General features: G+C 49.7%; 1 protein-coding gene across 5 annotated transcripts in view; it reads right to left on the bottom strand.

Annotated features, from left to right (window-relative positions):
* TBL1X (transducin beta like 1 X-linked) overlaps nucleotides 1–26,862 on the bottom strand; it is a 226,573-nt gene that overhangs the window by 16,196 nt on the left and 183,515 nt on the right. For all 5 annotated transcript variants that reach the window (XM_036839112.1, XM_036839113.1, XM_036839111.1 and 2 more), the window contains 6 exons: nucleotides 8,706–8,851; nucleotides 5,407–5,659; nucleotides 2,816–2,948; nucleotides 2,299–2,440; nucleotides 1,457–1,520; nucleotides 1,240–1,337 (listed from right to left, as the gene is read on the bottom strand). In XM_036839112.1, the coding sequence (XP_036695007.1) occupies nucleotides 1,240–1,337; nucleotides 1,457–1,520; nucleotides 2,299–2,440; nucleotides 2,816–2,948; nucleotides 5,407–5,659; nucleotides 8,706–8,851 (836 nt within the window). The remainder of the gene's footprint in view (nucleotides 1–1,239; nucleotides 1,338–1,456; nucleotides 1,521–2,298; nucleotides 2,441–2,815; nucleotides 2,949–5,406; nucleotides 5,660–8,705; nucleotides 8,852–26,862) is intronic.

Raw genomic sequence — 26,862 nt, 5'->3', positions numbered from 1 at the left:
TTCCTCCCCGAGAATATATCACTTTACAGAACATGACTATTATTCCTGCCATGGTTGACTAATCACGGCAGATAGTGTCTGACTCAGAGGCTACTAGAATTCCAAATGTGCATTTCCACTAACCATCCAGCTCATCGCCTGGTAGAAACAGACGATAATCAGGCAGAAAATCCAAAATGATTGTAAAAACCGGCCTCAGGGGCAGGGAGGAGATGAAGATGGAAAGAACTCTTTGGAGGAGTGTGAAAGTTAAAGGGCAGCTGTTATTGGCGTCCAGGGCCTGAGTTCCAGTCCGACTTTATACCAATGTGTCCCGAGGCAAAGTAGTGAAGTTCTCTGGGGCTCCATTTCCCCCTGCGTGAAAAGGGCTGCATCGTCCCAGTGAGCCCAGCCCCTCGCATGGGTGTCTACCTTACTCCTGCTCTCAGGGAAGCCTGCGGTCTACAGCGCGAAGCAACAAGTCGTCAGATTAGGAAAACAGAAGCCTGGGGAGAGAAAACCGTTTGTGTTCCTAAAATCACTCTGGGGGGTGTCAGTTTATGCAGAGGACACCCCACGCCAGTGAGCTTCTTCAAGCAGTGGACACATGCAATTTGGGGATTTTCTTCTTTCATCAGTGAACTATGAACCTCAAAGTAAAAGGTGTGACGGGCAGGGGGAGAGCTCTGATAAAGGTCTGTAGAGCAGTCTACAGTACATTAAGACACGATGTGCTATAAATGAACACTAAGATCAAAACCACAGAAACAAAACAGATCCTTCTGATTTCTTAACGGGAGGCAGAATTCTCAGAATTCATAGAAAGCATGATGTTATCTGAGATTAAACACAAATAAGCAGGGCTTCCCTGGTGGCGCAGTGGTTGAGAATCTGCCTGCCGATGCAGGGGACACGGGTTCGTGCCCTGGTCTGGGAAGATCCCACATGCCGCGGAGCAACTGGGCCCGTGAGCCGCAATTACTGAGCCTGCGCGTCTGGAGCCTGTGCTCCGCAACAAGAGAGGCCGCGATAGTGAGAGGCCCGCGCATCGCAATGAAGAGTGGCCCCCGCTTGCCACAACTAGAGAAAGACCTCGCACAGAAACGAAGACCCAACACAGCCATAAATAAATAAAAATAAAAAATAAAAAAAAAATTAAAAAAAAAAAAAGAGTATTACGTCTTAAAAAAAAAAAAAAAAAAAAAAAAACACAAATAAGCATCTACAGATCACAGCAACGTATCTTAAGCAAACACTCACTTTGTCTACTCCAGCACTCAAAATGTAATTCCCCTTCTTGTTCCATTTCAAGGCAAAGATGGGGCCTTTATGTTGGCCTAAGGTGCTGGCCAGGTTACCTGGTACGTAAAACACAAACACAGCAAGCAGGGTGACTTCCGAGCCTCGGTCTGTTCGCCGGATGATGGCCAACCAAGCACCTCCTCTCCGACCCCGACGCAAGAGAGTCAGGACTTACCGTCTTCCGTCCATATTCTCGCAAAACCGTCATAGGAACCTGTAGCCAACAGTGTGCCGTCACTCTGCAGGCCAGGGAGAAACACAAACCAACAGAAACAGCTTAGTAGAGGCAGCACTGAAGAAGAGCCCCTCACGTTATCCCTGGGCCGGAGGACCCGCTGTCAACAACAGGCTCCCAGTCACGACTCACCAGTCACGCTGGCCTACTTTAGCTTGCACTGCCCTTCAAGTAAAATGTGAGACAAAACAGCCTCCCTGCATACAACGATCGCGGAGGCGAGGGGGCAAGGGAAACACACTGCAACCCCTCACCACTGAGGATGTCCATAAAAACACTGTGCGAAAAGCTATCGTGAGACTCCTGGAGACTTAGGTGAGCTCTTAGCAATATATGCAAATAGAGAAGAGTGGCGAAATGACAGAATATGCATAAACATGGTAAAGGGCAAGAAAATCAAAAGATGTTCCAATCAAAAAAAAAAAAAACAGTCAGTGAGTTCTGTGTCTCTCACGTATTAAATGCACGTAACACAGGCGCTCAAGCGTCAGGGTGGAAAGCCATCTTTCCTTCGTGACAACTCACAGAGCGCCAGCAGAACGGGTTCCCCGATAAAACCACCAGACTCCATCCTGCCAACGTGTGGCTACTGAACACCCGGCTAGAGGCCCGCCAACACGGAGGGCCTCGGGAGGAGCGCTCAGAAACGGGGGCCAGCCCCCCAGGGTGGGCTGACCAACAACACTGCCCCCTTCCTGCGTCTGCCCGGCTCCATCACCATCGCGGCGGCCCTCGCTGCGGTTTACAGATGTTCAAGGGTCTCGGCGGTGGCGGAGGCTTACGTTCCAGTCCAGCGAGGTCACGTCTTTGTTACTGGGGACGTCATGCCCCCCCTCCCGTATACAGTGCCTCAGCACGAGCTGCGTGGAGCCCCCGTTGCTGTTTTCATTGAGGTTCCATATCCTCGCGGTCGAATCTCCAGATCTGCGCAAGGAACACACACAGCCTTCAGCTTCCGGTCCCAGGGCCAGCAATGCTCATCACTACTTGCTGTCTGGCTAGGTCGGGCATCCTCGGCACGGGGTCCTCCGTCTTTCTGATATCGCTGACTCACAGTGGTTTTCTCTTCCCGACCTTTTTTGCACTTAGTAATTCGAAGTGTCTGTGCACTGCTCCCCACCCCGCTGAGAAAACGGCTGGACCGGGCACTTCTGCACAGCCTGAGGTACTCGGGGCGCCCCAAGCCCTGGTCTGCACTCACTGGGAAGATGCCACGGACAAGGTAAGGAGGGAGCGCATGTCCTGGGAGGGAGAACTCGGACACCCAGACCCTGGGCACCCCCAGCGGGACACCCTTACCCAGAAGCCAGGAGATCACTGACAGGGTTCCAGGCACAGATGAACACCTCAGACTCATGGCCCCGAAGGACTGTGGCTTTGTTGGGTGGAATCTCCACGTCTCCGTCTATTTCCATTGGTTTCGAATGATTATCTGTCACGGGAAACAGGAAAAGACACAGGTCTGACGGATACCAAGGAAACTCATCCTCAGGGCGTGTGGGTTTTACAAACAACCTCCTGTGCTGTCACCCATGATGATTACAACCAAATCATTTTGTGTAATTTAGTAGATATGTTACATCTCTTTACAGTCTCCAAACTTGATAGAGGAATAAAAACTGGTATTTATTCTTTATAACTAGGGCGAGGCTAATTTCTAACCACAGCCAGAACAAGACTGGACAGAAAAGATAACAGCCAGCTGGCTCCTGAGCAGAGCCGGAAGGTTCCTTCTCTTGACGGGACAGCAGATCTTACCTGGAAGCACCCCTGTGAGGTGCTCATCTGTGACGCTCCTTACCTGTGACGCTACCACGGGAGCATGCCATCCTTCTCCCAGAAGGCTTGCCACCCTCAACCCCGCTGCCTTCAAACACCCTCAGAGTCTTGGGACTCAAATGCTATTTTCCGACTGGAGTCATCTGCGTACCATGCTTTTCAAGCCAAGCAGAACCACCAGGCTTCTGAACCCAAGCAGTCCTCCCTCCAGATGACCCACAGGGTCCAGGCTCTGGAAGGGTGACAAGGCATGCTAAGTGCCACCCAGAAGAGACTCACCCTGGATAGTGGCCGTTTTCCCCCTATGTGGCACAAGAAACAAGATTCTTGAAGATCAGAACGAAGGATCACTTCAGAGACTACATTCAGGCCACAGCCTGCCTTGTAGCGAGATGGGAGCAAAAAGCAGGTGGGACTAGAGTTCGTGGGAAAAAAGTGAGAGTGGGTGCACGTGGGATGGGCTGCCGGCCAGCCCTCAGGTGGAAAGCAACGCCCAGGGAGGGACTCCTGAAGCAAAGGCTACCTGCCTGCCAGCCGCCAGCGTTCCTGAAGGCATGCACCGGTCTCCACGTGGCCACACTCCCTTAGAGGGTAAGATTTAAAATACACGGTGCAATTTATAACTGCGCAAAATTTCTGTCTCGGCAGATATATACATTTCTCAGAGCTCACCAATTACGATCACTGCCTGGGGCGGAAGACTAAGAAGACAAGAACACGTACCTCCTTCCTGTTTTCTTTATTTTTGGCGCCTTGAGGGATGTATCCCATGGGAGTGGGCAGCCCATATATGATCTGTGGGTACAAGCCACCTATTTTTTCTTCTTCTTTCCCTGTCCCGTCATTTTGGACCTCGTTAACAGTGATCATGGGGCCTGCCGGCGGGAGGTCTTTTCATCTGACGCTAGACAGATGGGCTTTAAGCCATCCCGCTGTAACGTACCCCGCGCTGCAGCCTGCCCCGGCTTCCCGCGCAGCGCTGGAGCTGCATCTCGACTCTAGCGGGAGCGGGCTCGTGCCGGGGGAGAGGGGATGGGGGTGGGGGAATGACCTGCCCCCGCGGGGGCGGCACGGCCGCTCGGAGAGAAATGAGTTTCAAAGGAGGAAGAACACACACGCGTGCACACACTCACACGCACGTGCGCAACGCGCACACACGCTCTGAGCTTAGACCTTGAAGCCGTCTCCGAGTTGATAAGCCGCACGTCAAAGTGCCGGCAGGTTCCCTGGGCAAAGATTCACGCTCTCCGACTTGTGTGCCACACACTTTTGGGCCATTACCTAACGGGGACCCTGCTGCAACCACCAAGTAAGACGGCACTTGCTGTGTGGGCCGGGTGCCCTGTCAGTGACCGGGAGCTCCGAGCGTTAGGTCAGAGTCTGTCCGCGAGGCCGGAGGACGGCGCGCGGGCCTCCGACCTGTGCCGGACAGCAATCACAAGGGGCAACAAATGAGTCCTCAGAGCAGCACGATCTCCCGAAGCTGAGGACGTGTAAGTGAAGAACGTCGTGTCCAAGGATCTCAGTGACAAACCAGAGCACGAAGCCCTCCCGGCCACGGAGGAAGCAAACCCCGGACGTCGACTCACACGCACCGCGCAGCGGGCAGGAACCCCCGGACGTCGCGCATACGCACCGCCCAGCGGGCAGGAAAGCCCGGACGTCGCCACATACGCACCGCCCAGCGGGCAGGAAAGCCCGTACGTCGCCGCATACGCACCGCGCAGCGGGCAGGAACCCCCGGACGTCGCGCATACGCACCGCGCAGCGGGCAGGAAAGCCCGGACGTCGCCGCATACGCACCGCCCAGCGGGCAGGAACCCCGGACGTCGCCGCGTACGCACCGCCCAGCGGGCAGGAAAGCCCGGACATCGCGCATACGCACCGCGCAGCGGGCAGGAAAGCCCGGACGTCGCGCATACGCACCGCCCAGCGGGCAGGAAAGCCCGGACGTCGCCGCATACGCACCGCGCAGCGGGCAGGAAAGCCCGGACGTCGCCGCGTACGCACCGCCCAGCGGGCAGGCCCGTAAGGAGGCTGCGGGACTTGCCCAGGCCCGGAGGAGAGAGAGAAGCTGCCGGGAGCGCGAAGCTCTGCAGCCCCGCACTCACTTATTGCGTGTGCTCCGTTCTCCTCCCCGTTCACCGTGGCCTCGCCGTTCTTTGGTGGATTCTGCTGGGAAACGGCCGCCGGGGCCGCCGCCGTCGCCGGGGCCGCCGCCGCCGCCGCCGTGGCCGCCACGCTGGCCTGCTGCTGCGCCAGCTTCTCTCGGAAGGCCTGCTGCCGCGTCTGCACCACGTCGGGCATCACCGCGTCGATCAGGGACAGCGACTCTATGGGGCGGCCGTCAAACACCGTGCCGTCCTGCGGACAGAGCCCAGACACAGACATCAGCTCCCAGCGAGACGGGCGCGCGGCGGGGACGGACACGAGGCTCCCGGGAGCCGCGGGCCGCCGAGGTGGCCGCGCCGGACCGGGCGTCCTGAGCCAGGGGGGGGATCACAGCGTGGGCAGGCGGGCAGGGGCCGGCAAGAGTGAGCGTCGTGGCGGGCCCGGTGTGCCTGCTGCTGCCACAGGGCACCCGACACTCGGCAAATACCCACCTGAGTCCGGATACTTCCTGTCACGACAAGAGGGCTACCCCTGACGCACTGGTCCTCGACAGGGGGGTGATTTTACCCCCTCGGGGGACACTTGGTCAAGTCTGGAGGCATTTCTGGCTGTCACGACTGTGGAGGTGCTCCTGGCACCTGGTGGGTGGAGACCAGGGATACTGCGCCACACGCCACAGGGCCCAGGACGGCCCCGTAGCAAGCAGTGATCCGGCCCCCAAGTGTCAAGACTGCCGAGGGGGGGAAACCCCGCCCAGGCGCTCTGACAAGTGTGCAACCACTCCCCTTTGATGTCACAGACGTATCTTCGGACACCGCGGGCCCAAATCAGACATTCCTGCACCACTCACGATCTGATTCCTAATGCGTCTGTCCGCCTGATGTAATAAAACCCACACATCTGCTACCACATGAAATGACTTCCTGGGAGCAGGGCACAGACTAACACAGCCATGATAGTCTAACAACAGCATTGTTTAGTTACCATTCCTATTTTCCGAACTTCCTTTGAGTCTCTGGCTTCCATTGATAATGAAAACATTTCCATACACACTTAGTAACACATGAGAGAGTTCTCTCCTTAGAAAGCGCTCCAAACATTAGTCACATGAAACTCAGGGCCTCTCAGTGTGTCTATTGGATGTGCAAACATGTTTTAGCCTGTTGTCTCATAAATTAGAAAGAACCGAAGGACCTAAGTTTCAGCAACACAGTGTGTGAATGAAACATCACCCCAGCTGACTACAGGTTACTACACAATATTTGAAAATAAGGGAACAATATAATACAGAACATGGGAAAAAGTAGCCAGTCACCTCATCAGCTGCCCAGGTTCCAGCCACGGAGGGGCCAGTGCTGACCAACTGGTCAGCCGGCTTCTACGTCACCTTCCTTCTTCGTATATTCAAGCCCCAAATGGATGATGATTTTGCAAAAGGTTGTAACTGCCCAGGGTGACAAAAAACCTTCTAGTTTAAGCTCTAAAAGCACACTGTCTCACTTTTAACTACCCGAAACCTAAGTGACAAATGAGACGACCTTTCATTCTCCTCTGGACACACTGGACTTTGAATTGCCAAGGGAGAGAAGGTACGGGGGCTTCTCCGCAGATGAAAGACGTGGAAACTGGGGCAGGGGGGCGCAGGGGCAGGGGGAAGGGAAATCCAGTCTCACTCAGCATCACACAGTCTGAGAGCTGGTGGGGCCTCTGGGGTCCTGTAACCCTATCCCCACACGTGTTTGTTCTGTGGAAAGAGAGACGCGACGGGGCTTCAAGTTGCTGGTGGAAGATCCCAGGCACCCAATGTAAGACAAGGAAAGAGGAGACTGCCCGTTGCTAGGCAAGAAAGAGCACAGGGTAGGCAGACACTCCGGTGTTTTCAAGGACGTGGGGTTTTGGAAAACAGCAGAGGGATACACGTGACAGAACACAAGATACATTCCTTCTGTAGTTTTAAAAGCTGAAGAGAAAGTGGAGTTCAATGCTATGCATAAGACAGGCTTGTAAGGGTGAGAGAAGTTCAGAGGGAGAGGGGATGGAGGAAACTGGAAAGGTTCGGGAAGATGGGCCCGAGGGTGCTGTGACCTGGGAAGGGGACACTTGGTGGTACAGAGGGGCATGTGGGCAGTGGACGGCGTCAGCTGTGCAGGATGGACCGTGGCAGAAGGCGGGAAGTTGGGGCAGAGCAGCGTGCCAGACCGAGGTGGGAGAAACGAGGGCAGAAAGAAGGAGAAAGGGTGGGAAGTGCGGTGAAAATAAGAGGGGCTCAGACCAGGATGCAAGGGAGGCCTCGGATATCACAGGAGGCCCCGGGCATCTTCACAGCACGATCCCAAGAGCAAAAGAGAACAGGGGAGAGGGGCACTGTTTTCAACCAAAAGAACCCATTTAAAAATTGGTATGAAGTTGGCCCAAGTACTCATTGTGCCCCAATCTATAAAGAGGGAGGGGACACTGTGCCCCAATCTATAAAGAGGGAGGGGACACAAACAAATTGGAGTGACTTAAATTTATAATTATGGATACAAGTGCCCCCTTCCCCTGCTGGTCTTCAATGAGTAACAAAACCATCCCCTGGAATCCTCTCGAACACAACAGTCCTCATCTATCCTCTGTGGTCTCAGGCTGTGCCCTCTGTCGGGTTCACACGAAACACAGATTCTAGGCAAATGTTTCCTAGGATCCCTCTTCAACTGCATTGCTCAAAATATTCCAGGGGGGAGGGCATTTTCTGTGCACGTGCAAGGCCCACACCTGTCCCCAAGTACCCCTGACCCTTGAACAACACAGGTCTGAACTGGGAAGGTCCACTATACGCGGATTTTTGTTTCAACACATTTACTACTATGTTAACCATCCGCGGTTGGTAGAATCCACGGATGTGGAATCTGCGGATACAGGAGGGCCAACTGTGGGACCTGAGCACTACGCATTTTGGTACCTGCAGCAGGTCGTGGAACCAATCCCCAGTGCATACCCAGGGATGACCGTATAAACCAGCTGCAGATCTGCTGCGTGTTTTTCCCGTTTGGCAACATACTGTGACATCAGTCAACAGCTGGCGATCTGTGCATGGATATGGAAAACACAACCACCTAAAGGGCCTCGGAAGATTGCTCCTTGGGTACAACAGAAGCGCCATCCCTCACTGGAGAAAGTATTTACCGCAAGGAGAGAAGGAACCCTATCTGACTGTGAGAGATGGTGGGGAACTGCGTGCTAAGGTGACGCGTCTTCCCAGCGCGCACGCACGCTCCAGGGTCTGCGCTGCTTGGGCCCGCCCCCGGGGTGCACGTACCTCGTTGATGCTGATCTCGGCCTCCACATACTGCAGGCCCTTCTGCAGGATGGAGATGAGGGCAGCCGGCGGCACTAGAGTCCCATTGATGTTGGACTGGCTTATGTGGCTCTCGATACCGAATGTGAACGCCGAGTGGGAAAAACCTGCAACAAGACAGGGAGGCCAGGGTTCTGTGAAGCCTGGACTGAGGGCGGAAGGCACAGCCACTGAGACCTAAAAGGCAGCACCGCTGATGTCAGACGTGCTTAACAGCAGAAGGAACGTGGCCGTAGGATGCCCGGCCTCTGACGTGGGGTGTCGTGGGCAGGATCCGGCAGAGAGAGGGAGAGATGCAGACCAAGGCAGGCCTCTGCTTGCACGGGACGGGAAAACAGCTGCAAAGGTAGAGCCCTTTCGGCGTTATTAAAAGCGAAACAGGCCCGTGTCTGCCCGGGTTAACGGTTTCTGTTACAGAAATCAGACTCCAGGGCTCTGTGCCTGGGTTTGCAGGGCTCCTTCCAGAAGTTCATGCTTATGTCTGTCTGCGCCCTCCTTGCAGTGCTCACGGCAAATGAATCTCACCACCCACTGTCCGAAGAAAAAGAGGCTGGTCCGGACTCAGTGGTGTGGCCTTGGGTCATTAACCGAAAACCTGGGCGATCCCCTTGGCTAAGAGGTGCTGGGTTCCCCCATTCCTCCCCTAGCACCCCTCGCCAAGTGCCTCTGTAGGAAGCTGCTGACAACACTAGGCAAGTGAGAGGTGCTTGCAGATAAGGCGTGGATGGAGCTGCTTGGATGAAAACGTTGGGAGAAAAGTCAGGACGGTGACGGCAAGTAGCAAGCAATGCCTGTTTCAATGAAGGAGGGCACAGGGCAGGGCAGGAGGACCTGGGGGTCCATGGGGGACGGGGGTGCGGGTCCGAGGCACAGGTTGCCTTTTGCTCTGTCAGACCCTCACCTGTGTGGGTCCCGGGCAGCCCGCTCCCAAGGTGTCTCCGCCATGAGCGCCTTCCCATCACCCCTGGCTCATCCTACGTGCTGGGGGGTGGCTGGCGGGGGTCTCCCTGCCTCTCGAGCCACACTCACGTTCATCAGCCCAGCGGGCCCCCCGTCCTCCATCAGAGTCAACATCCTCAGTGCTTCTGCCTTTCGTTACCAAAACACAACCAGCCTTTGCAATAAACAAAACGCTCAGCAGATGGGAATGTTCCCTCACGCGAGAAGAGCTCTGTCTGCATCTGCGTCCCTTTCTCTCTCCACTCCCTCCTCCTCACCCCACCTCCTGCTCATGGCCTCGTTATTAAGAATATATAGAATAGGCACTTGATACTTATTTCAAGAGTAGTACTGTAGCTGCTATTAACTTGTGTATATTTCTTTATGCAGTGTAACCCCCTAAATTAGATTGTACAGGAGAGTGTATATTTCTTTATGCAGTGTAACCCCCTAAATTAGATTGTACAGGAGAGTGTGTATTTCTTTATGCAGTGTAACCCCCTAAATTAGATTGTACAGGAGAGTGTGTATTTCTTTATGCAGTGTAACCCCCGAAATTAGATTGTACAGGAGAGTGTATATTTCTTTATGCAGTGTAACCCCCGAAATTAGATTGTACAGGAGAGTGTGTATTTCTTTATGCAGTGTAACCCCCTAAATTAGATTGTACAGGAGACTGTATATTTCTTTATGCAGTGTAACCCCCTAAATTAGATTGTACAGGAGAGTGTGTATTTCTTTATGCAGTGTAACCCCCTAAATTAGATTGTACAGGAGAGTGTGTATTTCTTTATGCAGTGTAACCCCCTAAATTAGATTGTACAGGAGAGTGTGTATTTCTTTATGCAGTGTAACCCCCTAAATTAGATTGTACAGGAGAGTGTGTATTTCTTTATGCAGTGTAACCCCCTAAATTAGATTGTACAGGAGAGTGTGTATTTCTTTATGCAGTGTAACCCCCTAAATTAGATTGTACAGGAGAGTGTGTATTTCTTTATGCAGTGTAACCCCCTAAATTAGATTGTACAGGAGAGTGTGTATTTCTTTATGCAGTGTAACCCCCTAAATTAGATTGTACAGGAGAGTGTGTATTTCTTTATGCAGTGTAACCCCCTAAATTAGATTGTACAGGAGAGTGTGTATTTCTTTATGCAGTGTAACCCCCTAAATTAGATTGTACAGGAGAGTGTGTATTTCTTTATGCAGTGTAACCCCCTAAATTAGATTGTACAGGAGAGTGTGTATTTCTTTATGCAGTGTAACCCCCTAAATTAGATTGTACAGGAGAGTGTGTATTTCTTTATGCAGTGTAACCCCCGAAATTAGATTGTACAGGAGAGTGTATATTTCTTTATGCAGTGTAACCCCCGAAATTAGATTGTACAGGAGAGTGTGTATTTCTTTATGCAGTGTAACCCCCTAAATTAGATTGTACAGGAGAGTGTGTATTTCTTTATGCAGTGTAACCCCCTAAATTAGATTGTACAGGAGAGTGTGTATTTCTTTATGCAGTGTAACCCCCTAAATTAGATTGTACAGGAGAGTGTGTATTTCTTTATGCAGTGTAACCCCCTAAATTAGATTGTACAGGAGAGTGTGTATTTCTTTATGCAGTGTAACCCCCTAAATTAGATTGTACAGGAGAGTGTGTATTTCTTTATGCAGTGTAACCCCCTAAATTAGATTGTACAGGAGAGCACCTCGGAGGCTCTCCCCGCACAGGGTCGCTCTGCTCCTACTCTCTGAAGGACATGAACAAACGCCCTTTGCAGTCAGCCTTCCCTTCTCCCTCTAACTTGTTTTCTCTCTCTCTGCCCTCCGTTCCCCTACCCACTCCTGCCAGAACAGAACCACCCACCCCTGTGTTAACCAATGACTCTATCCCCCCGAGTCTCTGCCACCCTGTGGACAGTCTTAATCTCCAAGCTTTTATCACTCATTTTCCGGCAAGGGGTAGACTAGAAAAATCTGAGGTCAATGGATGGAGCTGGACCGAGTGGGTTCTTGGCCGGACTCCCCATCTCATGGGCTCATCCCTATATACTCTGGGCCACAACGGCTTCTCTCTCGTAAGAATTCTTCCTGGGTGACAGCCCCGCCCACCTGGCTCCTACCATCTCTTCCATTCGTGTCTCCACCAGCTGATGGGACAGGACACTGGACTGAGAGCCATTTGTTACCCTCCTGGTATCTCCACAAGGTCTAGTGCAGGGCTACGCCTGCCGCGGTAGTAATAAAGTAACACCCGCCAGCCCTTACACGGTACGCACTCTCAGGCACTGCTCCAAGGACTTCCTCCTAATTCCTAACCCTCTGCAGTCATCCCCTCGTTCTCTTTTCTCCCTTTTACGGATCGGGTCCTGAGATCTCCCGAGGGTAACTGACAGACCCCAGTCACTAGCTCCAAACTCAGGCAGTAGGACACCAATCGCAGCCCACCACAAAATTCCACCTAGAAACTTCTACAGAGTGTTCCACCAGAGCACAGCTTTGACTGTGACCAGGGCTCCTGACAAATACATCTCAGTGACTGATGGAGCAGCTGTGGGAGAAAAGTCCAGCTTTTGGTGTATGTCTTAGTCTGTTCCAGCTGCTATAACGAAACACCACACACTGGGTGGTGTCAGTAGCAGACATTTATTTTTCACAGTTCCGGAGGCTGAAGTCCAAGATCAAGGTACTGGCAAATTCAGTGTCTGGTGACAGCCCACTTCCCGGTCCACAGATGACTGTCTTTTCCCTGTAACCTGACAAGGTGGAAGGGGCAAGAGAGCTCCATGCGGCCTCTTAGAAGGGCACCAATCCCACTCACAAGGGCCCCATCCTCATGACCTAATCACCTCCTAAAGGCTCTGCCTCCGAATATCACACTGGGGATTATGCTTCAGCATATGTATTTGTGTGTCTGTGTGTGTTCGGAAGGGAAATACAAAATTCAGTCTACAGAAGTATTATTTCATTCATCTACTCACCCACTCATTTATTCCCTCAAGTAACACAGGGCCATAGAAATGCTACTTTTTTTTAAAATTTTTGAATTTTATTTTATTAATTTTTTAGTACAGCAGGTTCTTATTAGTTATCCATTTTATACATATTAGTGTATACATGTCAGTCCCAATCTCCCAATTCATCACACCACCACCCCTGCCACTTTCCCCCCTTGAGGTCCATACGTTTGTTCTCTACATCTATGTCTCTATTTCTGCTCTGCAAACCGGTTCATCTGTACCATTTTTCTAGGTTCCACATATATGTGTTAATATATGATATTTGTTAGCAATGCTACTTAAGTCACATGAAACACAGCAGATTCTGACTACCTTACCACCTTTAATCAAACCTGGGCACTTTGTGTCCATTATCTCAATCTTCACAGCAGCTGTTCAGAGTTGGTGTTTCTGTTTCACACATGAGAAAGACAAATGCTGGAGAAATAAGATAAGCTGTCCAAGGTTCATACATGTGATGAGAGGCTGAACTAGAATTTCAACTCTAGACTATGTGACTCCAAGATTCACCTTTTTAACCTTACTTACTTACTCTAAGACCCAGAGGCACAGGAACCAGAATTCTTAAATTCTCCAGGTGGATGCCAAGTCCATTCCCAGCTGGACCACCAGCGGCTCTGGATCAGCGGCAGACACAGATACAGTGCCGGCAACTTGTCAAGAACTGGGTGCAAACCCACTTCTAAGCCAAGACTTGAATACGTCCTTGATTGCTCTCTTTATCTGGGTTGGGTATAGAGTTTGGTTGCATAACTTTCTTATCTCTCCACGTGATACTGCTCTTCAAAGTAGATTCCATTTCTAGAACATGTTGATGACGATACTCAGTGAAGGACTGCTGAAAGAAGGGGATGGAGCAGTGAAGACGAATGGGGGGGTGTGGGAGTCTGAGGCTTCTGCAAAGAGGAGGGCTGAAAGCCATCTGCTAGAAGGAACGTCCCCCCACTAAAGCAAAATGATGACTAAGCAGGATAAAGCTCTATAAGGGAACCATGACCTTGAACATCTGATGAACACTTGGGTCCGCTATTGGAGATGACGGTAAATCATGACTGGAAGCTAGGTTATCTTCAAACCCTTGCTGTAATGTTCCATGTCACTGCTGAAAAGAGGCCTCCTATTTGTTTAAATTTACACTAGCTGCATTTCTTTGGACAGATCTCTGTGTGGCCTCCAAATCAATGGTTGCTTTCAGTCCATTTGTTTTTAAGACTTTCTTCTTGGTTTCTGGCCAACCAGGTTTCATCAAGGCAAGTGGGAGGGCCAGGCAGACAACGTGTCAGGAGTCCTGGGTTCCGTCCTCGCTCAGCCACACAGGGGCTGAGTGTCTGGGCCAGGCCGCTTCACCGGGCTGGGCCTCCACTTCCTTTACTACCACGCGGGGCTAAGGGGTACCTCAAGGAGCTGAAGGGAGAATCAGAGGCGAGAGCAGCTGGAGCACAGACACTTTTCCTATTTTAAATTTATTTTATTGAAGTATAGCTGATTTACAATGTTGTATTAATTTCTGCTGTACAGCAAAGTGGTTCCGTTATACATATACACAGTTTTTTTCATATTCTTTCCCATTACGGTTTATCACAAGATTTTTAAAAAAATTTTATTGAAGGATAGTTGACTTACAATGTTGTGTTAATTTCTTCTGTACAACAAAGTGACTCAGTTATACATATATATATTCTTTTCCATTATGATCTGTCACCGAACATTAAATATAGTTCCCTATACTATACCTTATTGTTTATCCACTCTATATATAATAGTTTGCATCTGCTAATCCCAAACTCCCACTCAATCCCTTCCCCGCCCTCCCCCTTGGCAACCACAAGTCTGTTCTCTTTCTGTTTCTGTTTTGTAGATAGGTTCATTTGTGTCATATTTTAGATTCCAGCTATAAGTGATATCCTATGGTATTTGTCTTTCTCTGTCTGACTTACTTCGCTTAGTATGATCATCTCTAGGTCCATCCATGTTGCTGCAAATGGCATTACTTCATTCTTTTTTATGGCTGGGTAGTAAGTAATCCATTGTATATATGTACCACATCTTCTTTAGCCCATTCATCTGTCGATGGACATTTACATTGTTTCCACAGATGCTTTTTAATCTAGATAGAAGACCATGAACTAGTGGAAACATCCCTTTTCCATGTTGCCTTGTCCATGCAATGAGGACAACTGACGTCACTAGGGTACTTCCCGGTTCTGGAATTCACTCACTGTGGAACAGGGGCATGTCCTCAGCCTCTGTCAGGGAGGCCTGCTTGAGCACTTCCTCTTAGGTCACGGTTGCTGCCCTGTGCCAAGGTGCTGCGTAATGCGCCACCTTGGAAGACTGGCATCTCCAGGAAGGATGCCCCTGTGTTGGGGGTGGCCGGCCTCCATATGCCACCACCAGCGCCCCACCCCTCCCAACGAGACTCCAGGGCTAATGAGCATATTCACTTTCAGTCTGCCAGTGCTATGACTTCTGTGCCTTATGCCTCTTCAGCTTTCCCCCAGCTTTCAATGCATCCCTTCTTCTCCCCAGCAGGACACTGGGAGGAACAGAGAACAGGATGTCAGTGACAGGGGTGGACATGCTCAGAACTGGCTCAATGGCAGGTGTGGAAGTTGGTAAAGAGGGGCAGAGTAAAGAGCTTGGTGGCACCTTGATGGAAGATTCCTGGACGGCTCAGTGTGAGCGTGCTTGGTGTCCACTGCTCGGGCAGCCCGGAGCGGTCGCTGAAGCCCGCAGACTTGCCTCCTGCTAAGCAAGAGGCGTCCCTGGTGAATGTCTCCTCAGGAAGCTTCTCAGCTGTGGCATGGCTGACGTTTGGGCCAAAGCATTCTTTGCTGGGCCGGGGAGCTGGAAGGGGCGCCGTCCTGTGTACTGTAGGATGTTGAGCAGCATCCCGGGGCTCTACGCAGTAGATTTTTTGTTTTGGCTGCACCGTGCTGCTTGCAGGATCTTAGTTCCCCAACCAGGGGACTGAACCTGGGGCCACGGAGGTGAAAGTGCCGAGTCCTGACCACTGGACCGCCAGGGAAGTTCCTCTACACACTAGATGCTAGTAGCAAGCCTCCTCCTGGTCATGACAACCAAAAAGGTCTGCAGATATTGCCTAACTGACCCTAACCATGGCAGACGACCAATGACCCAGAGGAAGCACACCCCCCAAAAGGACACAACCCACAGGTCTAGTCTACTCACACTTCTGCTTCATTTATAAACACCATGGGTGGACGGCTGCCATTGAAAAGCAAGTCACAGACTTCAGATAACACACGGTAATGGGGGATAACCAGATGAAGTGAAGATATTTCCGAGGAGAAAAAAGGGTATCATCATGATAAACTGGGAAAGGTTTAAAATAAGCACTATGTTTTTTATAAAGCACAGTAAGACCTTCAAGAGTAACTAATCTGAAAAGATACACGCACCCCGATGTTCACTACAGCACTAGTCACAATAGCCAAGGCATGGAAGCAACCAAAATGTCCATCAATAGATGAATGGATAAAGAAGATGTGGTTGTATACACAATGAAACACTACTCAGCCATAAAAACTGAAATAATGCCATTTGTAGCAACATGGATGGCCCTAGAGATTATCATACTAAGTGAAGTAAATCAGACAGAGACAGACAAGTAACATATATCACTTATATGTGGAATCTAAAAAAATAGTACAAATGAATTATTTACAAAACAGAAAGAGACTCACAGACATAGAAAACAAACTTATGGTTACCAAAGGGGAAGATGGGGAGGGCTAAATGAGGAGTATGGGATTAACAGATACACACTACTATACATAAAATAGATAACCAACAAGGATTTACTGTATAGCACAGGGAACTACAGTCAATATCTTGTAATAAACTATAATGGAATAGAATTTTTAAAAAGAATATAGATATATACGTATCTATATAGATATATATATACACATCTGTACACATATCAAATCACTTTGCTGTATACGTGAAACGAACACAATATTGTAAATCAACTATACTTCAATAAAAACAATAAATTAAATAAAAAAGATCTTGAAGAGTAAAATCCTTCCCATTTAGGGTGAAAAGGTGCTACTGTCTCATGAGAGAGGAAAACAGCAGGTGCATGAAGGTGCTTCATCCAACTAGGCAATAAAAACAGATTTAAAACAAACTAAGTACATGCTTTGTTTCTTGCAAAACCACTAAACCGTACCTCTTTCACAAATGGCTTCACAAGCCATTTGAGTTGTGCAGTGAACCATCGTGCCCCGTTAATGTTGGCCTGATTCATCAGCAAAACCTGCTAAATGATCACTCACGGCCCTTAGAAACACTGCTTATTCGGCAGAGAAAAGCAGACATGTAATACTTAGGCAGCTGTGCCATTGGTTCTGCATTTTCAGCTGGAACAAATACCAAGGGCACCAATTTGAGGCACTAAAATGCAGAATCTTTATAAAGTACTTAATGGACTTTATACGTGGAATACTGACAGCTATCCAAGGCCAAGGGGCACGATATGAAAATTATCAGATCAGGGATAGGCAAGCTGAGGCCCACGCTGCCTGTGCTTGGAAATAAAGTTTTACTGGAACACAGCCATGCGCATGAGTTGATATATTGCCTACGGCTCCTTTCACACTACGATGGCAGAGCTGAGTAGCTGCAACAGAGCTAGTACAGCCAACAAAGCCGAAGATATTTACTATCTACTCCTTTAAAGGAAAAGTGTGCCAACTTGATTACTATATATATATATTTATATATACACATACACACACACGTAGATATATGTATGTATACATATATGTGTACACACACACATGGACCACACAAAAGCAGATGTCATGGCCTCCCATATCTGCTCTTTCATTTCTTTCTGCTGCGGACTGAATGTCTGTCTCCCCAAAATTCACATGTTGACACCCACCCCCCTAAGGTGATGGTACTAGGTGGCGGGGCCTTGGGAGGCGATAGGTCATGAAGGCGGAGTCCTCATGAATGGGATTAGTGTCATTATATCAACACGAGCAAAAACTCTCACAGTTATCTTTGTAGGAGTAAATATAACTTTCCTCCCAGAACACTTTCTTGGCCTGTCAGCGGGTCCCACCGAATCTGCCGGCACCCAGGACTTCTCGGCCTCCAGAACTGCGAGAAACAAGTGTTTGTGTTCATAAGCCACTGAGTCTGCAGTGTTTTGTTATAGCAGCCCAAAGGCACTAAGACTCTCCTGCTCTGTCTGATTAACAATGGTAACAACGGTAGCAGCCTAACAGCCGACATTTCCTCAGTGCTTCCCTTGTGTCAGGCAGCAGCGTTCAAGCTTTCCAGGTGCTATTGGACGGGACACAGAACTATCACAGTAACTTGGTTGATTCACCAGAAGGAACCTAGGACTTACTCTCCTTCTCAAAAGCAGTGAAGAGCCTGCAGGCCTGGGAACAGCCCTCGAAGCCTCTCATTCCGTTTTAAGCCTGGCCTTATCTCACTGCTTCTCCAGGCTGGTTTTGCTGGAAGCATACACCTGCTTTCCTGCAAGATGACTCTGCATGTACTCTGCTCTCTTGGTCTAGAACAGTGGTTCGTGCTTCTCAAGCGAGGGCGATTCCGTCTGCCAGAGGAAGACGCTGGGCAGTATCTGGAAACATTTTTGCTCGTCACCAGGGGCTGTGTATGTGTGTGCTGTTGGCTAGTAGGTAGAGGCCAGGGAGGCCGCTGAACACCTACAATGCACAGGACAGCTCTCTGATCCAGTCTCGATGCCAGTGGCGTTAGGCTGAGCAACCCTGCTGCTCAATTCCCTCCCCCTTACTGCTGCGCCTTCTCAGTCATCACGCCCGTGGCCGGGTATCCCTCCTCTTTGTCCTCTCCCTAGGAGACGACTGCTCTCTCCTCCCAGCGCCCGCAGCAGCCTCCCCATTCTTCCGTCTTCTCGTGGGGCAGTGGGCGGCATCCTCTTTACTCCCATTTGTCTCCTAGCTCCTGAGAAGGCTAATGCTCCTCGAAGGCAGGAAGCCCACCTGGATTTGCTTGGTAACACAGAGCACCTTCCTCAGTACAGCAGCTGGGGCTGAAGATGGATCTGTAGAATGGCTGAGAGACACTGGTGAAGCTGATGCAAATGAAGGGGGGTCAGAAACTGAATAAAACTGAGTCCTCATTATTTTCAGAATGAAAGACTTTAAGGAGAAGTACAAGAATGAAGGATTTAGGTGCAACGGCACAACAGAAGGAAAACAGCTTTCATTTTTTTTTTAACATCTTTATTGGAGTATAATTGCTTTACAATGGTGTGTTAGTTGCTGCTGTATAACAAAGTGAATCAGTTATACACATACATATGTTCCCATATCTCCTCCCTCTTGCGTCTCCCTCCCACCCCCCCATCCCACCCCTCTAGGTGGTCACAAAGCACCGAGCTGATCTCCCTGTGCTATGAGGCTGCTTCCCACTAGCTAGCTATTTCACATTTGGTAATGTATATATGTCCATGCCACTCTCTCACTTCGTCCCAGCTTACCCTTCCACCTCCCCGTGTCCTCAAGTCCATTCTCTACGTCTGCGCCTTTATTCCTGTCCTGCCTCTAGGTTCTTCAGAACCATTTTTTTTTTTCTAGATTCCATATATACGTGTTAGCATACGGTATTTGTTTTTCTCTGACTTACTTCACTCTGTATGATAGACTCTAGGTCCATCCACCTCACTACAAATAACTCAGTTTCGGGAAAACAGCTTTTAGATGAAGATGTCATACAAGCAACAGTCTCAAAACACCAAAGGGGGCTCTTGGCCATATGTCTATACCAGAATTAAAAACCCATCACGTGGGGTTTCCCTGGTGGCGCAATGGTTGAGAATCTACCTGCCAATGCAGGGGACACGGGTTCGAGCCCTGGTCTGGGAAGATCCCACATGCCGCGGAGCAACTAGGCCCGTGAGCCACAACTACTGAGCCTGCGCGTCTGGAGCCTGTGCTCCGCAACAAGAGAGGCCGCGATAGTGAGAGGCCCACGCACCGTGATGAAGAGTGGCCCCCGCTCGCCTCAGCTAGAGAAAGCCCTTGCACAGAAACGAAGACCCAACATAGCAATCAATCAATCAATCTTTAAAAAAAACAAAAAACAAAAAAAACCCCATCACGTTATTTGAGAATAATAATAGTTAATCATAAAGGTAATGATATTAAGTGCTTATTATGTGTATCAGCCCTTTTCATGAATTAGGTTAGTGAGTTGGCAACAACCTATGAGTCAGTCTTAATAAATCCCTATTACAGATGGGGAAATTGAGTCACAGAGCAGTTAAAAGTGATTTCCCCGAGGGCACACAGCTAGCAAGTGGCCATCTTATCTCTGAGTCCATTCTCTTAACCCACACACCAGACACTGGTGAGATTTGTTTAGAAACCTCTGAATGATTCAAAATGGTATCCTTTTTAAAAAGAGGAAGAAAATCATCTCGTCAGTAATACCATTTATATTACAAATTTCAACGAAATAAGTTGCAAACAAGGCCTACATTGCGGAAACTAGGCGGAATGCTTTCCAGGTTAAAGATGCAAACAAAGACGAAGTGTATAAAGAGAGCTATATTAGGAACAAGAGACAGCAAAGTCAGAGGCAGTGATGCAGGAGTTTGGTACTGTTTCTTTTTGTTCACGGAGAGAACACCACCCATGTGCTCCGAGGCCTGGGCCTGCCCTCACTTGCTTCCCCGGCTTCCTTTTCTGACCAACAAACAGGTGGAATTAGGCGATCTCCAAGGTCCCTTTCAATTCTAAGATTCTAGGCAGAGGAAAAAATGACCTCATCGTCCCAATCAAACCCACGGGATTTTAATTTATGGAGGTGAGTGAGTGATGACACAGAGAGATGAAGGCCACGGAAAGAAGAATCCATCACTTCCAATTCCAGTGGGAAGCGGCCACGCCAGGCCACCAGGGCCACAAGAAACCTTATCACATGCAGGGACCAGAACGCCAAGAGACAGAGAGAGGAGCCGGGACTACGGCTTTATGGATATAACGGAGGGCGAGTAGCTTGGTGGGGATGTCCTCTACTGGACAGGGAGTGAAAACACACACGTGAGTGTCTGTGGATGGGAGGGCTGTAACACGATTTCCACGTGCCCGCAAGAGCCACCTCGAGACAGAGAGGCCAACGGCTGTGGCCGTCGGTCCAGCCCTAAGATTAGTGACCGCCAAGCGGCCACTGGTCAGCACGCTCACCCAGTCCCACGGGCTGCAGGGGTTTGACCATGGGGTCGTTCTGGAAACGAAGCTGTGGGCTGCTAAGGAATACGCAGCACTTCCTCATTCCTGTAACATCCCTGCACATGGTGCAGTCAGCCCAGCTTCTCCTCTGTCAGTACTTCCCGGATCATAAAGTTTTCTCCAACACAACTGCAGCTGCCTGCGAAGCGGCCCACCTTCCTCTTGGGGGGCGAGGAGGGCGGGGGGACCGGGTGACTCAGGTGTGCGGGTGGGGAGAGTACCGATAAAAATAAAGACGGGAGAGAGAGAGGCTGAGGGTGGTGAACCGGCAGCTGGACCAAATACATCAAACAGAGGCACACACACGCACACGCACACACACGCGCACGCACGCACACACGCACACACGGAGTGAGAAGATGTAAACAGAAAAGGCGCGAGAATAAGAAATCATACCCTCATCTTTGGGGGCTGATGTATTATCAGTTCACATCTTCTTTTTGGAAGTGATGGATTCGTCTCACCAGAGGATTACATTTTCTGCCCGGGAAGCAATTCATAACTGTAAACTCTAGTTTTATCCATGGTAAAAAGCACAAACATATGCTGAGAGTTCTTTTTGATTTTTCAGTCTACATCACTATACATGTTCCTAACAACTCCACACTTCAATGTGTTTATCTTAAAAAAAAAAAAAAAGAAAAGAAAATCCCCGAGACTCAGCTCTCCCATACTGTCCCAGTTCTCCAGTATCTTGCTGGAGAAAAAACTGAGTGCAGGGAGGTGGCTTTATGAGCCGCAAATCTGTTCTCACTGACCTGCCGTAACGTGGAATTCAGCGTAAAATGGAACTGCTTGGATGGCGCCCAAAAGAAATACCAGGAGGACCTCGTTAAAAATAGGGTTTCACTTCTAACATCTGGCCTGGACCCCAGGGGTGGCGGCGGAGAGCAGCCTGGACTGCTGACTGCTGCAGACCTTGCACCCCTGCCAAGACCTGCAATATCCGCTAAACCCGGGAGGCCTCCAGGAGGAGAGGGCACGAGTCAGGTTATAAACGAAGGGTGCTACTTCCTCCTGGGTCCACAGCTGGCCGGGGGGAGGCAGCTCCGCGAGGGGCGCCGGGGAGGCGGCTGCTTGCCTCCACAAGCTCACCCAGACCTCAGCTCCCGCCTCCGGCCGGCACGCGGAGAAGCCAGGCGGAGAAGCCATGCTCGGAGCCAGCTCCTTCTGGCACCATCGCCGCAACAGCTTTGAACCCTCGTGAATTCTGGATCCGCTATTTCTTAACTGGGAAAGTCGAGCTCGACTGCCAAACCGGAGATTTACAATGGATAGCAGCACCGTTAGAAATTACAATTAACATAGGACCTGGGGGAAAAACAGAGAAACCAATCTGGAGGAGAGAGGGAATACGTCACACCATTATATGCTCGACGCAAGTGCTATTCTCACACGCGGGAATTTCCTCCAGTCCGCTTGCCCTACGCAAAGTAATTTCTACATGTAATTCTTGTGGTCCTAGAATTCTGCACTCGTGTTCTTTCTTACCTAACACAATATGAGCATTTCCCCTGGTTGCTAATTGGTCTCAACAGTCACCATTTTGGTTGATTCTCAGTTTTCACTGAGAGTGATCCCTGACTTACACACATGGCCTCCAGATTCACTTTCAAAGACTGATCAATCGCTTCCCACTGGACAGCCTGGCCTTCGTGTGCCGTTGACCCAGCGTCCCAGTACTTCCTTCTTCTCCCTCCCATCCTGTATCCTTTGTTCCCCTCGCCAAGATGGCTCCTCCTCCATAAACACGCGGGGCTTTGCTGAGCCTCGTGGCATTAACTCTGGCTCTTGATTTTGCTTGAAATGCTCTCCTTCCTCCTTTGCCTGAAGAGTTCTAGCTCAAGTGCCTCCTTCTCTCTGCACCCTCCCCTGTGGTCCTCTGTGAACTCCTCCGACCTCACATTTATCAGCCTCTGTCTGCCTCTTTAATATCTGTGACGCTCCCTAGGTGGGGAGGAAAAGACTTCCCCCTCCCATCTGTCCTTCCAACCCTAGCACCTAGGGCAGTGCCACCACTCAACAGACAAGCCGGCAAGAGACATTTATAGAACTGCAAATCACGACAACTGCTTTATTCGTGCATATCAAGGATTCCCGGATGGCACCCATACCTCTGACAGTACCTAAAACAATTTTCCGTAGCACAGGGGCAAGTATTTTAAAATCAAAGTTATTTACTTTAATGTGCATCATGCAAGTACAATTAATAGATATATTTGAAAATTCAGGAAAAAGTAACTGCTTCAATTTAAGGAAAAATGTTAATAAATATTAACAAAATACTTTTAGGTGTATGCAAAAATGACGTAGACAGTACAAGAGAAATGACGATGGGAAATACACGTATAGACAGAAGAGGGCAAAAGAAGTGTCCAAAGGACAAGGAAGTAATGAATACTCACTATACACACATGGGGGCGGGGGCGTCCAGGTTCCCTGGATGGGAAGAAACTCCTACATTCCATTAGTAGGCTTGGACAGGAGTCTGCAAACTATATCCTCTGAGCCAAATCTGTTCCCTTGCCTGTCTTTGCAAATAAAGTTTTATTGAAACACAGCTACTCTCATGTGTCTATGTATTTTTGATGGCTGCTTTTGCATTACAAAGACAGAAATGACTAGTTGTGACAGAGACTAAAATACTATCTTTTACAGAAAGATTCCTCCAACTAATCCAGGCGAGAGACCTAAACTAGGCGATGGGACCAACAGGTGCTTAGGAAAGCAGTTTTTGATCCCTCAACTTGCTTTATGAGGCCAGTATAACCCTAAGATCCAAACCTGATGAGAACATCCAAAAAGGAACATCACAGCCTAATTTCTCTTGATAAAACAGACTCAAATGTACCAGACACAGAACTAACAAATGGAATTCAGTGATATATATGAAGAGGACAAAATGTCCAGGCCACGTGGGGTTTATTCCAGGAATGCAGGCTTTAATGTCGAAAGATAAATCAACAATTTCACCACATTAAGAGTCAAGAAAGGGCTTCCCTGGTGGCGCAGTGGTTAAGAATCCGCCTGCCAATGCAGGGGACACGGGTTCGAGTGCTGGTCCGGGAAGATCCCTCATGCCGCAGAACAACTAAGCCCGTGCGCCACAACTACTGAGCCTGCGCTCTAGAGCCCGCGAGCCACAACTACTGAAGCCCGCGTGTCTAGAGCCCGTGTTCTCCAACAAGAAAAGCGACCGCAACAAGAGGCCCGCGCACCGCAACCAAGAGTAGCCCTTGCTCACCCCAACTAGAGAAAGCCCGCGCGCAGTAACAAAGACCCAAGGCAGCCAAAAATAAATAAATAAAATAAATTAAAAAAAAAAAAAAAGAGTCAAGAAAAATCACTTAAGTGGAAGGTTCCAGAGCTAGATGGCCTGTTCTGAATCCTAGCTCTGTGACTTCCTGGCAGTGTGACCTGGGCAAGTGGCTACCTTCTCAACGCCTTGGGTTTCTCATCTGTCAATGATAGCGGCAGCTGTACCTACTTCTTAGGGGTAATAGTTTTATTGGTCAAGTACTGAGAATCATGCCTGGCACACAGCACATGTTCAATCAATGGGAGCTACTGTCACTAAGGCAAAGCAGTGACAATGGGGAAAGATGTAGCACTGACAAGATATGGGGAGTACCCAGCTGATGGAGACAGTAGGAAAGATACTGTGGACAAGGAATATTTGAACATGATTCTGATGTTTTCACATTAAACCGCGATACAATTACGGGACAGAGGAAGCTTTTCTTTGCAGCGAGCGACAGTGGTCAGGAAATGGCAATGGTATTAAGTGTGGAATTATGTTAAAGAATGCTTGGGAGATATACATCCAAAACAGCAGTATGGAAGGCAACAGAGTGGCTGGAGGTAGATACCCAGACTGGGGGATCAGAGGGGTTAGGGATGGACCCACAGGCTGGGGGATCAGAGAGGTTAGGGATGGACCCCCAGACTGGGGGATCAGAGAGGTTAGGGATGGACCCCTAGACTGGGGGATCAGAGAGGTTAGGGATGGACCCCCAGACTGCGGGATCAGAGAGGTTAGGGATGGACCCCCAGACTGGGGGATCAGAGAGGTTAGGGATGGACACCCAGACTGGGTGATCAGAGGGGTTAGGGATGGACCCACAGACTGGGGGATCAGAGAGGTTAGGGATGGACACCTAGACTGGGGGAATCAGAGAGGTTAGGGATGGATACCTAGACTGGGGGATCAGAGAGGTTAGGGATGGATTCTCAGCCTGGGGGTGAGTGGAGAGGCTAGGATGGACACCTAGGCTTGCAGAAGGAACAGCACACTGGCCACAGACCTAGACGTGGGAGGGAAAGAAAAGGATGTCACCTTGGGGACAGTGGCATTTAAGAAGTGGGTGGTGGAGACATCAGTAGAGCAACATATAGAAACTTGGGAGAAAAAGGACAGTGTTGTGTCTGACAGTCCAGATGACTGGCTCTTCAGTCTGGAAGGAAGAAAGGGAACTGAAACTGGCAGGAAATAAAATACATCAAAGCCGGACACTTTTAAGGTCACATTAGAATTTCAGAGCAGGCAGATCTTAAATGTAACGGTGTATGAACTTTGGAAACAGGCACCTTGGTAAGTGGTTATTTCGTCTTCGCTAAAAAAAGGAAACAGGAACCATCTTAGGTTTTTTCATATCATCACTAACCTTTAAAGTAGGAAACAACGGTATAATAAGACTTAAGGGCATCTTCAACAGCATCTAACCTCTCTCTGATGGCAATACCAATGGAAATTGTTTGGCTATATTGAGCAAGACACATATTTAAACAACTGTAACTTCTGAACACTCAACTGATTTTCAAGTGATTTGCATTCTAATTGCTTCTCCCCCCCCCGCCACCGCCCCGACAAAGTAATGAGCACAAGAATGGCAAGTCTTGAATCCGAGCTTTTACACACATAGAAATGAGAGCAGTAAACTTAGAAAAGACTGCACAACCAGAACTGCACAGGAACTGGGATGATTGTGAACCTCTGGGACATACAAAGAGCAACTCCCCCACGGTTCTGTTCTGCCACTCCAAGTGGTTACCATCAAACCCAAAGAGCAGTTCAGGAAAACACTCTTTCCGAATGAAGAGGAGTTCGCTGGCAACTAGCACCGCTACAAGAGGGTCTGTGATGAGACGATTCTCATAGCACAGGCTCCTTCCGACGCCCGTGCACAGCGTAAGGGGAGGCTCAGTCCCTCTGCAGACTGTGCTCTGCAAAGGGAACGTGGGCAGGCTTCGCTGGAGGAGAAGTGTGCATTAGTGATGCCACAAAGCTCTCCTGGGGGGGTGCTTTACTCTTTGCTACATAAGAGGCATGGGTATCACATTCTCCAGCTACTTATCCACCCGTACATTTTTTAAAGTGATTTTTTAAAAGTGAGGTAAACACATACTCACAAATGCATAAATGACAGATATGCAACCACAGCCTGGACTGCACTGGGGCAGGATGGACCCAGCCAGGGTCTGTCCAGGTCCTCCTTCTGTCCCCCCAGCAGGTGCTGCACGCCCACGTGACTGCGTCTGATAAAAACCTGGACGCCACAGCTCGGGCGGCTAGCAACGCTGCGTGCGTGTCATCGTACACGCTGCTGGGAGAACTAGGTGCCATCAGGTCCCTCCACCAGGACAGGACACCTGCCAAGCGTGTGCCTGGCTCTCCTGGACTGCACCCCATGCACCTTTTCCCTTGGCTGATTGTAATCTGTATCTTTTTGTTTGGGGGGGGGGCGGGTGTACTGATTAATTTTAAAAAATAAATTTACTTATTTATTTTTGGCTGCGTTGGGTCTTTGTTGTTGCACGTGGGCTTTCTCTAGTTGCGGCGAGCAGGGGCTACTCCTTGCAGTGGCTTCTCTTGTTGTGGAGCATGGGCTCTAGGCACGCGGGCTTCAG

This window comes from Balaenoptera musculus, chromosome X, assembly GCF_009873245.2.
Source record: "Balaenoptera musculus isolate JJ_BM4_2016_0621 chromosome X, mBalMus1.pri.v3, whole genome shotgun sequence".
Taxonomy (NCBI): domain Eukaryota; kingdom Metazoa; phylum Chordata; class Mammalia; order Artiodactyla; family Balaenopteridae; genus Balaenoptera; species Balaenoptera musculus.
Note: the sequence above shows the minus strand (reverse complement) of the source record. Positions and strands in the feature narration are given on the sequence as shown.